Raw genomic sequence first — 14,502 nt, 5'->3', positions numbered from 1 at the left:
GAGTCCAGCCATGCTGACTTTTTCTCAGTTTGCTGGACATGCCACATTCTTTTCCACCTTAGGGCCTTTGCACAGGCTGGTCCTATGACTTGGAAATCGACTCCCCCACCCTCCCCATGACGAGCTCTTCCTCTTTCTTTGGGTCTCAATTGAAATGTCCTCCCCTGAGAGGCTTTCCCTGACAGCTCCACCCAAAGGATGCCCCTGACATGCTGTTCTCTGTTGCTGCCCCATATCCATTCCTTTCATAACATTTATCACAACTCAACTTAATTAATTTTTTTCTGTTTCCTTTTTTGTTTATTTGCTTGTTTGGGGTATGTCTCTTTGAATAGAATGTGAGTGGAATGAAGGTCAGGGACAAAACTATTTATGTTCATGTTGTTTGCTGTGAATTGCTGGTGCTTGGCACAGTGCCTTGTGCATAGCAGGTGCTCAATAAATATGTGTTAATGAATGAATTAATAGATAAATAAGTTCCATTATTATTCTTTAAAAAAAAATCTCTGCATTATCTACATATTTTGAAATATAATTAGTTTAACAACATTGAATGATACTGAATGCATGGTAGTGGGCTATTAAATGCCCACTAAATTTTAACTTTTATTATCACTTCATCATCATTATTTATCTATAAAGGACACCCAGATACATCAAGTTCAGATCTTGCCTTTGAGGCTCTTACCTTCTAGTAGAAAAAATAGGTCATGGACAGTAACTAGTATAACACTAGGTAGAAAGTGATGTTTCTTATGAGAAATAAAGGAAAAGAACTATACAAGATCCAAAGATTGAAAAACTATTTTTGACTGGAAGAAATAACACATACTTGCGATCAAATATTTGAAATAAAATTAAATAAGTATATAATAAATATGACATGAGTGTTATTTGAGAGAAAGAGACACTACCTGCTAAGAAAGCACTGGACTAATGTGTGAGACTTAGTTTTTGGTGCTGCCCCAAAGTTCTGTGAGCGCAGGTAATTCATTTTAGGTCACAGGGCTTTAGCTTTCTCACTTATATAATAAGGAAATTGGCCAGATCTAATAATCCAGATCTAAAATTCTGCAAGTCTGAGATTTCCAGGAACTCTCACACCTATTGTGAGATGTTTGCATTTTCTCTTGTGGAAGTGCTCTGTGACCTCTAAGGCATCATGCAGAAGACAGTGTTATTATCTGACCCAGGAGAGTAGTGAAAAAGGTTACGTCAAGGTACACTGAAAGGTATTAGACAACGACAGGCCTATATACTTGTATGTAGCTGGTCGCTTCCTGGGCATTGGTTTTCTTGTTGGAGGATGTACGGGAAAGCAGTCCTGGAGAACACAACAGTAAGCTTGGAAGTTAATTGTAACATCTTTCACATCAGGATCCAGCATCCCCGAAACAGGCTGGCCCTGTGGGAGGTCATTTCTTCCTGACACTGAAAGTGAAGTAAAAACAGTTTAAATTAACATGATGGCTAAAGTGCTTGAATGAAAAAAGTTGAATGCCAAAAACTGAGGCATTTTTGGAAAATATTCTTGGTATATTGGTATAATTCAATATATGGAATAGGTATGGAGAAACTCTGGTATAATTCAAATGTATGGAATGGGTATGGAGAAAGTCAGATAAAATATACATGTTCTGTTCAGAAGCACATGTTAAAAACATCTTGACAAAAATGGATACTTTGGAAATGTAATTAAAATTTATTCTTTAATATTTTTATTTTCCAAAAGTAATTAAATAATAACAATGGAAACAGAATATAAGTTGGCTTCCATTATATGAATTTCCTATAATTCTGTGAAATGAAAGTGTTGAGACCTTGTATAGACGAGTTGCTGTAATCTCCAAATGTAAAATGTACACTCCTAACTCAAGTCAAGGCTTTTCACAGCGTAAAATCAGTCTCCTTTCGTTTGACAAATAATTACTGAGCACTGCTATATACATGGCACTGTGTAATACACAGTTGCCTCTGAAGCAACTTTTTCTAACCCTTTAGACGAAACATAGATAAAATAATTACTTCAGCCTAATGAATACATACCCAAGTAATACAGAGTACTAGAGTTTGCTTCAAGGTGCCAGTCTCCATTCTTGCTAGTATTCCAATTTAATGGGTTTGAAGAGCCATTCCTCTTATCAATAATATTAAACATATCAGGATTTTGAGTGAAGTTATGAGATATGATCACATAGTCTTCTTCCTATAAAATTTTACAATGTGGCTTATTTTATATGATAATAGCCTTCAAAATATATTTATTGATGACATAATTAGCCCCTATATTATGTTATGATTAAAAAAAGTTTGCTTTCCATCTTGCCCTTGTTTTATATTTTGCTTATTTGACATTTTACACTGTTATGGCAATAATGCTAGCTCTATCACTAAGGAACAAAAAGAATTAATCAGTTAAGGCTCACAAAGGTGAACATGCTCTCTCTCACGCATACATACATACCTACCTACCTACATACATACATTATGACATAATGACTCGCTAGCCTGAACCCTTCAAGGGCAAGGGGGAATGAACCATATTTTATTCCTTTTTTAATTCCCTAAACTGTTTCTTACATTCTCTGGTGAGCATTGCAGCCCAAGTTAAAGCCTCTCTACAGGGCTTTAACTTATATCCATAGGCTAGCTTACTGAACAATGATAGTATATGGCTGAGTTTAAGATCTTTATTTACAGTAAAGATTTTATTTACACCAAGTTAACACATTGAGTAACTACTCTAAATAATGTTGGAGTTGCTTATGAGTGATATGAAGATGAATGCAACAGCCTACATTCTCCAAAACCTCGCAGTCCACTAGGGAAGGCACATGCATTAATAATCACATATAAGGCAATGAATAAATTAGGGAATAATGTGGGCTTTAGAATCATCCTCTATGAATTCAAATCTCAGCTCTGACACTAGCTAGACAGTTGTGAATATGATTCTCAACCTCTTTGAAACTTAGTTTCCTCATTTGTGAAAATGGGGATATTTAATAGTAGCTATTCCACAGGATTGTTTAAGGTTTAACACATGGTAAGTACTTAGCATAAAAAATCAAGTCACAGAATTTTATTTAGAGAATATTTCTTTCTATAGTGTTTTAAAACATGAAAAAACAATACTAGATATTGTTTTTGACTGCACACATTAGAAGAACATGTATGAGAATGAAAAATAACCAGTTTAGGACACTGGTACCATTAGATAGAGAGTAGAAAACAAGATCAGGATAAGCCATACAGGGGGTTTCTACTGTATCTATAATGTTTTATTTCTTTAAAACAATCTAAATTTAATTTTCACAGACTATCAGATTCAGATAGACCTGAGTCATGGTCACATAGGAGTTGGCTTATTTTCTAAATATTTGATTTACTTCATAATACAAAAAATAAAGCCCTGAACTGGTGTCCAAGATAATGTAAGCACTGAACGAATGTTAGCTATTGTCATGAAAATAATAGCAGGGGTACAAACTTAGTATTATGGGAATATGGCAAAAGATTATTTACTTCTGATTCTAAATTGATGCCTTTTTGGCTTGTTTCTTATAAGAGAGGTGATTTAGATGGGTCATGGAGGGCATTGTGGTCGTTTGGACCTATGTACCCCTGAAAAACATGTTCTTAAACTTAATCCATTCCTGTGGGAGTGAACCCATTGTAAGTAGGACCTTTTGATGAGGTTACTTCAGTTAAGATGTTACCCAACTCAATAATGATGGGTCTTAATCCTGTTACTGGAGTCCCTTATGAGCAGCATGAAATTCAGAGAGAAAGAGAAAGCTAGAGGCAGCAGCCAGAAACTGAAGGTCAACAGAACCTGGAAGAGAAGAAAGAGGCCACAAGATGCTGTTATGTGCCAGGAGAGGCTGCTATGTGTGAGAGGAACCAAGGATCACCAGCCAGTCCCAGAACTCCAGTCTTTGGGAAGAAAGCATTGCCTTGATGATGCCTGGATTTGGATTTTACCTAGCCTCAAAACCATGAGCCAATAAATTCTCACTGTTTAAGCCAACCCATCGCATGGTATTTACTTGAGCAGCCAAGGAAACTAAGACAGAAGTGCAAGACTTTAATAGGTCAATATGTAAGGAAGGGCATTCTGGGCCTTACAATTGGAATAAGGACGGGAGTGAAGGCTGTGTTTGAGTAATATGAAATTATAATAATTAGAAGATGAATTTTATAGCTTTTTGTTTACCTTAAATCCATAGAATGTTGATGTATATGATATGTTAGTTATGTGATCTATACCTTTAAAATACCAATTAATGTGATTTGCATTTGGAATCAGAGCCATCCATCCTGACATATGAGTCAGTCGTTTCTTCTGAAAGGGAACAATGCTTATGCCTGTAGGAGAACACAAAACAAGAAACAAATAACAGCAATATCTACCTTTAGAAAACTGTATCTCTAGAAAACATCTCCTTTTGTATGCAAGGGCAAATGTGAAATATTGATCTAGTATGGAACTCTCAAAAGAGGCCAATGCATTTCATTACTTACATTCTAAATATTTTTATTTTACAGAATGCCCCAAATTTTTCAAATTACATTTAACTGAAACATAAAATGCTTTCTCATTTGGAATTTTGAATTGAGAAGGGTCTTTTATTCCTTAGGAAACGATAAAATGGAAACATGAAGATGATTCACTAAAACAAAAGTTCTTAAATATATTAATATGATTCTTTAGTATCATTGATCTAAATATAATTACATTCCCATTCTTTTAAGAACTTAATTTTTTAGTATTCTTGAGTTACAGTGTGTGCAAATACAAGTTCTAGTTCTTCATTAGACTCTCCTGTATCCATTGAGCTGGATCAAAATCCACATAAGTTTTTGTTTAGAGCTTTTAAGGAGCTAGGCTACAACTAGACCCAACACTTAACACTGGACATGGTACCCTACATTTTATGAATGACAAACTTAGATCCTGGACTGCCTGTTATGGAGAAACTATATAATTTGGAAATGCTTTGGTCATGAGAGAGTTTGACAACTTTTTGAAGATTAGAAAAGATCTTTTACAACATAAAGAAAGATAACATGATTAATTGTCCCTATTCTATTTTCTCTCTCCTTCTTTCTCTCTTTTTATCTCTTGAATGAATTTTATGTTGAATTATCAACCCCTTCCCTTACAAATTTAGAAGAGAGTAGCTTGAAGCAAGATTATGAAATAAATTTCTATGCATTTCCTTTTGGGGATAAGGCAAAAAATATATATATCCAAAATCAAGAGGGGGAAGAAATTCATTAATTCTTAGGCTTATGAATTAGTATTAGATTTAAAAGGGCTATAAACAGGGACATTAAAAGTCTGTGAAAAAAGAAAAAACAAAAAGCATGAGAACTATGTTAACTTGGATTATTGGTCAGCAAATATCCATTACTCTACTCTCTTTGAAAGGGAAGAGTAGACATACCTGCCCTATTGATGCTGGATGATTTTTGGCTGATGGGATATTAGCAGAACTGACATGAGCAAAGCTTTAGAAGAGTTTGCTTGGTAAGGCTTGGCCCCTTGAACCTCTGCCATCGCAATGAAACGAGCCTCCTCCTGGTAGCTTCTTTCCCTTCAGCCTGGGCCCCAGAATGAGCACATTCAAAGCAGACCTGAGCCCAGCCCTCGGAGAGGAACCAAGCTCACTGGATACCACCTTGAAGTAGAACCTCCCAACTAAGCCCAGCCTGGCTCAACCAACCCAGACCTCAGACAGATGAGTGAAAATAAATGATTGTGGGTATGAGCTATTGAGTTTTGGGACAGTCTATTACGAAGCAATAGCTGACTTATTTAAGAGTTAATTAAATTACTACAAAACCTCTAAAATTTGGCAGATCCAAACTCCACTAAAGTTTTTTTTTTTTTTTTTTTTCTGGTGCATTGGCTATTTCAGCTTCATAAACAAAACTAATTTTCATTTTTGTTAGTTATTTGTGTTTTTTCTTAATTTTTTTCAGCAGCAGTCATTCTAAGAATGTTGGTTTTAAGCATCTTAGACTGAAATACAACTCTTTGAAGTTGATATTTTGTACAAGTAGGACTTTTACGAGTAAATGCCTCAAATTAATTTGCCATCTGGTATAACTTTTACATATATTTACATAAAGATACATCATCATGTATGATGAGTAGATGTTTTGATAAAAATATATATGGCTATTTTTTAAATAACACCAAACCTTATTTCCCCCTGATCTAGTATACTAGTTGTATATATATATATAGCCAAAAAAGTGATGTATTTTCATTTTTTAAATTTAAGTAGTAAAATCGTTTTATGTGCCTTTAATGGAGATTAAATGAAAACAATCAAAATTGCCTACCATGAAATTGATTTTTTTAATGTCACCTTAAAAAGTAAAATGTCTGGAATGATGTTTTCTGTACTATGCAATCTGGTTCAAGTACTGCAACTAATTCCATTTAATTGAATACTTACTAAGTCTCTACTATTTGCAATGTTCTATGTTGCGTTTTGTGCATGGCACAGAGATAAGTTTATAGTTTTTGCCTTCAAGGTATTTACAATTTAGACATCAAATAAAAGCCTTATATTCTTGAAGGGAATAGGTCAAAAGGCACAGAAAGTTTTCACAAGAGAGCTACAGTCTCATAAATTTGAAGATACCAGACTTCTAGAATCAAAAAACCAAAACTCAAACAAACAGACAAACAAAACTGCTCCTTAAAGTCCCCACTAGCACTACCACTCCTTAAAAATAATAGTTTAAAATTAATAGTTAAATTTACTGCTTAAAACTTTATAGTTAAATGTATATATATACTTTATCATGATACATAATTCAATAGTTTACTTAAGAAGGGGGCATATCTCTGAGTTCTCCATAATAGTGCATCTTAACTCACATTTTATAAAATATTAGTGTTCAGCCTACTCACAGCTATGGCATAAAGTATTTGGAGAAAGGATTAAAAGTTTTATTATAAATAGCCCAATAATCACAAACACTACAATATTATCTCACTAGATAAAATAATTTCATTTGCTTTTGATGTTTTGTTTTCTTTTTGTTTTAGCCTGTAAGTTTTTATTTGGAAAAAACACTCATAGATACTCTACTGAAAATATTGTTTATTGTATCATAGTCTCTACAAGTTTAAGAAACAGTTCCATCCTGGACATCTATTTATCAGAAGAAAAATAGTGGCTCCTAGGATTTTGTCATTAGGCCATTGACAAAGTGGTATAACTATCATTCAGATAATAGGTACATCACACTTTCAATTAATAGGAGAAAAAAATCTAATAATGTTTTTAAATTAAACATCATTACTCATATCATTATAATAAATGATGGAAGTGGTGCTGGATACTATTGTTTCCTTTTGGATCCACCATTCATAATTCTCCAACTTGGTCTCTGGCCTTATGGCTTCTGGTTGGGTTTGGAGAGTGGGAAGAAGGAGAAGAAGAGAGGGAAGGAAGGAAGGTGAAAGTGAGGCATTTATTCCACTGGCGGTCTCTCTCTCTCTGGGGTCAGGGTGGGGGTGTCACGGTGGGTCGGCTGCATCTCTCAGCTGAACGGCACAGCTTCTATCTGTCAGCCCTCCTCATACAGCCCCCTCTGCCTCTGAGTTCATGTAACTGATACTTACCCTCACCTTTTCAGTCCTAGCAGTGGTTACAGCATTTTGCTCTTTGAAAAGAACTCTCTGGGGGCTGTTCTCTGGAGGCTGGAGATACTAGTGAAGGATACTATAATGTAATTGGGTTCCGTGATCTCATAGAAATAATGGAATACAAAAGTGGAAGAAGCCAGGAGGTGGCACTTAACCATCAGACATATTACTACAATAAGTACCGGTCAGAGAGATATTCAGTGTTCTGACCTGCAGGGATCTGTGGTAACGACTGGTTGACCTTGAGATTCCCAAAAATGAAAAAGATGGTATTATATTAAGGCTGTTTGACATACATAGGCAGAAAAATTATATAGGTCTTGGAGGACAGAAATCTAACTCAAGTCACCCAAATGGGGATTCACTACTCTTACCTATTTCCTAGACCCACAGCCCCTCCACTGAGGGGGTGGCAGGCACTTGTGGTCACTTTTCAGGGGATAAATGGGGAAAGGAAAATATCCAGACCCTCCAAGATTTATTAGATAGTTGCTCTGAACCGACACTTATCCTTGAAAACCCTAAGTGCCACCACAGTCCATCAGTCATAGTGAGAGCTTATGAATTTAGATGATAGATTGTCTTTGCTCCGTCAGTCTCACAGTGAGTTCAGTGGGCCCAGAGACACATCTATTGGTTATTTTTCCAGTTCCAGAAGGTATAGTGGGAATAAACAGACTTAGTAACTGAAAGAATTCCCAGATTGGTTTCTGACCAATGGAATGGGGGTAACTGTGGTAGGGAGTATAAAGGGAAGCTCTAGGAACTCCTTGGGGGAGGGCGAGACAGGAATGCAGAGATTAGTGCCACAGTCGAAGATTCAAGTGATGCAAGAACCATGATTCCTACCACATCCCTATTTAACTTGCTTCTTTGGCTGACGAAAATGACAGATGGATTATGATGAATGACAGTAAATTATTGCAAACCTAGTCAAGTGGTAATAGCATGTGTGCCGGTTTGAGTGTATTGTGTCCCCCAAATGCCATTATCTTTGTAGTCTTGTGTGGGGCAGAAGTTTTGGTGTTGGTTAGATTTGCTTGGAGTGTGCCCCACCCAGCTGTGGGAGATAATTTTGATGAAATGTTCCCATGGAGGCGTGGCCCCACCCATTCGGGGTGGGCCTTGATTGGTGGAGCTATATAAATGAGCTGGCTCAAAGAGAGAAAAGAGAGTGCAGCTGGGAGTGATGTTTTGAAGAGAAGCAAGCTTGCTAGAAAGGAACGTCCTGGGAGAAAGCCGTTTTGAGGCCGGAGCTTTGGAGCAGATGCCAGCTGCCTTCCTAGCTAACAGAGGTTTTCCGGAGGCCATTGGCCATTCTCTGGTGAAGATACCCAGTTGCTGGGGTGTTACCTTGGATGCTTTGTGGCCTTAAGACTGTAACTGTGTAGTGAAATAAACCCCCATTTTATAAAAGCCAATCCATCTCTGGTGTTTTGCATTCTGCAGCATTAGCAAACTAAAACAGATTTTGGTACCAGAGAAGTGGGGTGCTTTTGCTGCTGAGTTTGCAAATACCAAACATGTTGGAACGGCTTTTTAAATGGATAAGGGGAAGTTTCTGGAAGAGTTGTGAGGAGCTTGATAGAAAAGGCCAAAACTGCTTTAAAGAGACTGTTTGTGGAAATATGGACTCTAAAGATACTTCTGATGAGGACTTGAACAGAAATGATGAATGTGTTGTAAACTGGAAGAAAGGCGATCCTTGTTTTAAAGTGGCAGAGAATTTGGCAAAATTGAGTCCTGGTGTCAGATGGAAGGAAGAATCTGGAAGCAACAACTTGGAATACTTAGCTGAGGAGATCTCCAGACTACGTGTGGAGGACGTATCCTGGCTTCTCCTTGCAGCTTATAGTAAAATGTGAGCAGAGAGAGATAAACTTAGAACTGAACTCTTGGGTTCAAAGAAACCAGAAGTTGATGGCTTGGAAAATTATGAGCTTCCAGGGGGTGGAATCCCAGAAGCTACAGCCCAACCTGAGGACAAGCCAAGACTGGATAAGGAGTTAAGCAGAAAGGATTTGTGGAAAGTCCTATTGTCTGATGGCTTTGACCCCTGCGTGCTTCATGCAAAACCAACAGAATTTTTGCGAGATCTTTATAGACGGAGCCATTGCCGGTCTGGACTGGAGGAGACAGACAAGGAACAAACTGAAGGAAAAATTTCTTCAAAGACAGAGCCATGGAGGTTGAGGTCTGGAGTCAAGAAGTCTCGGGCTGGGAGAGCGGAGCAGCCCACATGCATGGAAAGGGTGAGTTTGCCCTGGAGGTCGAGGGCAGGCCTTCCGCCTCAATGCTCTGGAAGAGTTTTGCCACCTCAGGTCCCAAAGAGGTTGGAGCACATTCCCAGGGAATTGGGGAGAGCCTGGCTGCCACCACACTGTTCTGAAGGGGTTGAGCGTGTGCCCCGGAGATGGAAGGGAATCCGGGAGCTGCCCCGAGGTTTGAGGAGGGTGGAGCCGAGAAGGTGGTCTCCCCAATGTGTGGAAATGTTGGAGCACTCACCCAAGCATTTGGAGAAGAAACAGCTGCCAAAAAGGCCCTTGGGAAGGGTTAGGCTTCCGCTGTCTCAAGCCCCAAGGATGCAACGTTGTTCTGTAAATGACTCTCAGACTTTGAAATCTAATGGACTTTGTCCTGCGGATTTTAAGAACTGTTTTGCTCCTGTTAACCCTGTTTTCCTTACTGTTTGTCCTTATGGCAATGGGAATGTTTATCCTATGAATATCCCTCCTTTGTATATTGGAAGCACGTAACTTGTTCTAAGTCCACAGATCCAAGGCTAAAGGAGAATTGTGCCTTAGGACCCACCACGCCTAAATTGATTTTGATGGGATTTTGTACTTAACTTTTGTTACTGAAATGATTTGAGTTTTTGTGGTATTGTGATGGAATGAATGTATTTTGTATTTGGAAAGATAATGTCATTTTGGGTTCCAGGGGGTGGAATGTGCCGGTTTGAGTGTATTGTGTCCCCCAAATGCCATTATCTTTGTAGTCTTGTGTGGGGCAGAAGTTTTGGTGTTGGTTAGATTTGCTTGGAGTGTGCCCCACCCAGCTGTGGGAGATAATTTTGATGAAATGTTCCCATGGAGGCGTGGCCCCACCCATTCGGGGTGGGCCTTGATTGGTGGAGCTATATAAATGAGCTGGCTCAAAGAGAGAAAAGAGAGTGCAGCTGGGAGTGATGTTTTGAAGAGAAGCAAGCTTGCTAGAAAGGAACGTCCTGGGAGAAAGCCGTTTTGAGGCCGGAGCTTTGGAGCAGATGCCAGCTGCCTTCCTAGCTAACAGAGGTTTTCCGGAGGCCATTGGCCATTCTCTGGTGAAGATACCCAGTTGCTGGGGTGTTACCTTGGATGCTTTGTGGCCTTAAGACTGCAACTGTGTAGTGAAATAAACCCCCATTTTATAAAAGCCAATCCATCTCTGGTGTTTTGCATTCTCCAGCATTAGCAGACCAAGACAGCATGCCCATTTGGGGTCCCAGGTATAGTATCTTTACTGGATCAAATCTGTAAATCAACAGTCCCTGGCACTAGACATGCAGCTACTGACCTAGCAAATGCTTCCCCCTCCCTGTGCCATTTCAATCAGCAAAGACAACCAAGAGCATTTTGTCTTCAGAGGCAGGAACAATGCTATATTTTACCGTCTTGACCCAAGGGCTACGTTTACTTAACTGTCCTAAGAGTATCTGGAGTTTCCTTAGTCAGCACAATATCATGCTGGTCCATAAAATTATTAAATGCTCATCGAGTTTGAGTGTTCTATTTGTTTCCTGACAGGATTCTGACTGATACAAATAACGCTTTTTCTATTGTTCTACACATCAAGTGACAACTCAAGAAGATGATCATAAAAATATAGAAAACATATTGAAACTGGTGTTTTAAACTATTACATTCCACTTACCAAAAGAGTCTGAGAGAACCACATCCTTTTCCAGCAGAGACACTGGCGAAGGTTTGTTGAACGCCAAACGGTGAAAGCTGACTGAGGAGTCACAGACAGACCCCGGGAACCCAAGGCTCCACTCGGCTTCCTGGGTGCAATGCGAAGGGTCCAGCAATGAGCTGTGTGGGATGACGGTGTGTCCTTCGCATCCTAGGAAATGCATAGAAACAATGCACTTTCTCTTTCATGTTAGAAAGCTAAAGCACTGAACTGTTCACAATGTATACGTATTGTGACCCGGATCACCACTGATAAAATCTAAAACTCTTGAGTTTTTTGTTTTTCCCTTTTTTTTTTTTTTTTCTTTTTGCCAAGGGGCAAGTAGGATCCCCACATAAAAGGGACTTATGTGGATGTGGCCAAAACACAGGACCTGAAGCACCAATGAAAGCAAAGCAGGGGATGGGAAGTGGGATAAGTAGCTTGGTCAAGGACACACGGGATTCTAACCCAGGCAGTCTGACCAGATTCCATACTCTTAACCAACGCATGGCCAACCAGCATTAAAAATCTAAGCTGAACTAAGTTAACCAAAAAGTTACACAAAGCTTTATGTATCAAAAGTATCCAAATGTTCTCCCTCTTTAAAGCCACAATTAGATCAGGACACAGAAGTCAACTACAGTTGAAAACTCAGTCTGTTTGAATATTGAGATGACTATTGTTTATTCTTTCAAAGAGTTCTTTCAAAAGTGAATCCTTAAGATCTTTAGGTTTACTGGTCAATTGTCTCTCATAAAGTATAATTCAGTATGCACACACACACACACACACACACACACACACACACATTCTTGTTATCTCAGACAAAACTTTATCATCACACATTTGTAAAGACTCTAAAATCTAGAAACCATGCATATTTATAAAACATGTGAGTATGAACTTGAAATGATAAAAGAATAATTAACCTACAAAGGATATTGAATTTTGTACCAGAGTACAGATATTCTTTAAACTAATTCTAAAGTTAACAAGAAAAAGTTAATAGCAGGTCTGTAACTTATTCCTTCCTATGAAATACTTTAGCAGGCTATAACAGGTATGTCTACATTACGTAAATAAACCCAGAATTTATGGGTTTAGGGGGCCCAGCCTGCTGGAGAAATTGTGTAGCCATGTAAGCAGTATCTTGTCTGTGTAATTAACAGAGTATAAAATGGAGGAGAGCTAAAACTGAAATGGCTTTCTTTCGTGAACCATGTTTCCATTGAATATTTCCATCAAAATGTGCTGTTAATCACAAATCAAAATGCAAATGCAGGAGAAAAGGGACATATTTGGAAGCTGTTTCAGACAATTTGGGGCTCCTCTAGCAAAGAATGTCTTTATCTGTACCTAGTGTTTACCTATAGGCTTTAAATCATTAGTAAAATTTGGTACTGCGTAAGATCTGTGATTCACGCAAGTTGTCTTTGACAATTCAACTCTGTGTTAATACAAACATATTTCCAGTGTACTTTGTCACAAATTTTAAAATAACATTACCTGTAAGTGAACCATCGACATCAATCAGTACCACTTCATGTTCCCATCGAAAGCCAGCTTTATTTGTTGTGTGAAAATACTTAATGTCGACAAATTTTGCACTCCAGCCTCCACATCTGTCATTGCAAACTCCAGTGATGGATGTCACTCCCAAAGCTACACAGTTGGGACGGTCAAAATTCATAAAGTTTAAGGAAGATACAGTCAAGCCTTCACTGAATGGGAGAACCAGCCCCTTCATTGTGCAAAATGCAGACCCCATCCCCAGTTCATCGAGATGACCAACTATTTTGGCATTTTTAATCACAGCTCCATTGGTTTCACCCCATCCGCCAACATATGGAGCCAGGATCCTCTTGGTCTCGATTCCAGCCTCAAAATTATTTACCATCACAAAGTTATGGAACTGAAGGGCACCTCCATTGACCCACTCAGCTCCTTTTTGACAATTCCAAGTAGTAAGTGAATCAAATATTGCAGGCACTGGCACTGTAGATGTACAAGATCCTGTTTGCATGGGGAAATATTCTTCAAATATCCACAGTCCAAACCAACCTTGAGAATGAACAGTGTTGTTAAAGAATTCCCCAAGAGGAACTTTTTTTTGGCAGATGTTTCTATCAAAGGATGGCCCATCGGGGTGGTTGTTCATTCGGTACCAAAAGCCAAAGTGAGTGCCACCAGCAACCGCGTTATGCCGTATGGTGTTGTTCGGGTTCGTTACCCAAAATGCAGCTGGGGTCACATCATCACTCAGAAGACTAGTACTTTGCTGTACAAATATTGCCAAGTTATACTGCAGGATGTTGCCGTGTTCAATACCATCTTCTATAAAAAATGCTCCTCCCTTGATATCATAGATAATATTCCTCTCAACAAGAAGATGATGTGTGTTATGGATAGTGACAGCTCTGTTATAGGCCTGGTGAATTGCACAGCCTCTTACATAAGACTTAAATTGCAAATCTCCCAGGAGATGCCAATGTATTGGATAGCGCCCCAACCGGAAAGCCTGACCAGCATGGAATACCTGTCAAATCCAGAAATCATAGCTCTTTAGTGATCCACAGAGATTCAGAGTTTGCCTTGCTCATATTTTCTTGTTTCAAAACAATCTCCATTTTTGTATTATTAATACACTTATATACTATATTTATTCGTGTTTTTAATTGGAAAATGTTATTTGACCCCCAACCCACCTCCTTTCTATAGGGACCATGTATAATACCCATACTTTTTACAAAGAAAATGAATGAATGAATAAACAAGTCATCTTTGACTGTTCTGCTTTTCACTTCAGTCTACTACTAACTTTTTGTGTTTTGCAAAATCAAACCTCTCAAATACTTTTTTCATCTCTTTTTCGTCTTTACATTGATTCTTATAAT

At 38.3% G+C, this 14,502-nt stretch overlaps 1 protein-coding gene across 1 annotated transcript in view; it reads right to left on the bottom strand.

The window, feature by feature from the left end:
- PKHD1L1 (PKHD1 like 1) overlaps positions 1–14,502 on the bottom strand; it is a 192,017-nt gene that overhangs the window by 57,665 nt on the left and 119,850 nt on the right. Inside the window, 5 exon segments of the mRNA XM_037802604.1 lie at positions 1,260–1,431; positions 2,047–2,206; positions 4,217–4,368; positions 11,585–11,776; positions 13,115–14,144. Coding sequence (XP_037658532.1) covers positions 1,260–1,431; positions 2,047–2,206; positions 4,217–4,368; positions 11,585–11,776; positions 13,115–14,144 — 1,706 coding nt within the window.

The sequence above is a fragment of the Choloepus didactylus genome, chromosome 14 (genome assembly GCF_015220235.1).
Source record: "Choloepus didactylus isolate mChoDid1 chromosome 14, mChoDid1.pri, whole genome shotgun sequence".
Classification (NCBI taxonomy): Eukaryota; Metazoa; Chordata; class Mammalia; order Pilosa; family Megalonychidae; genus Choloepus; species Choloepus didactylus.
Note: the sequence above shows the minus strand (reverse complement) of the source record. Positions and strands in the feature narration are given on the sequence as shown.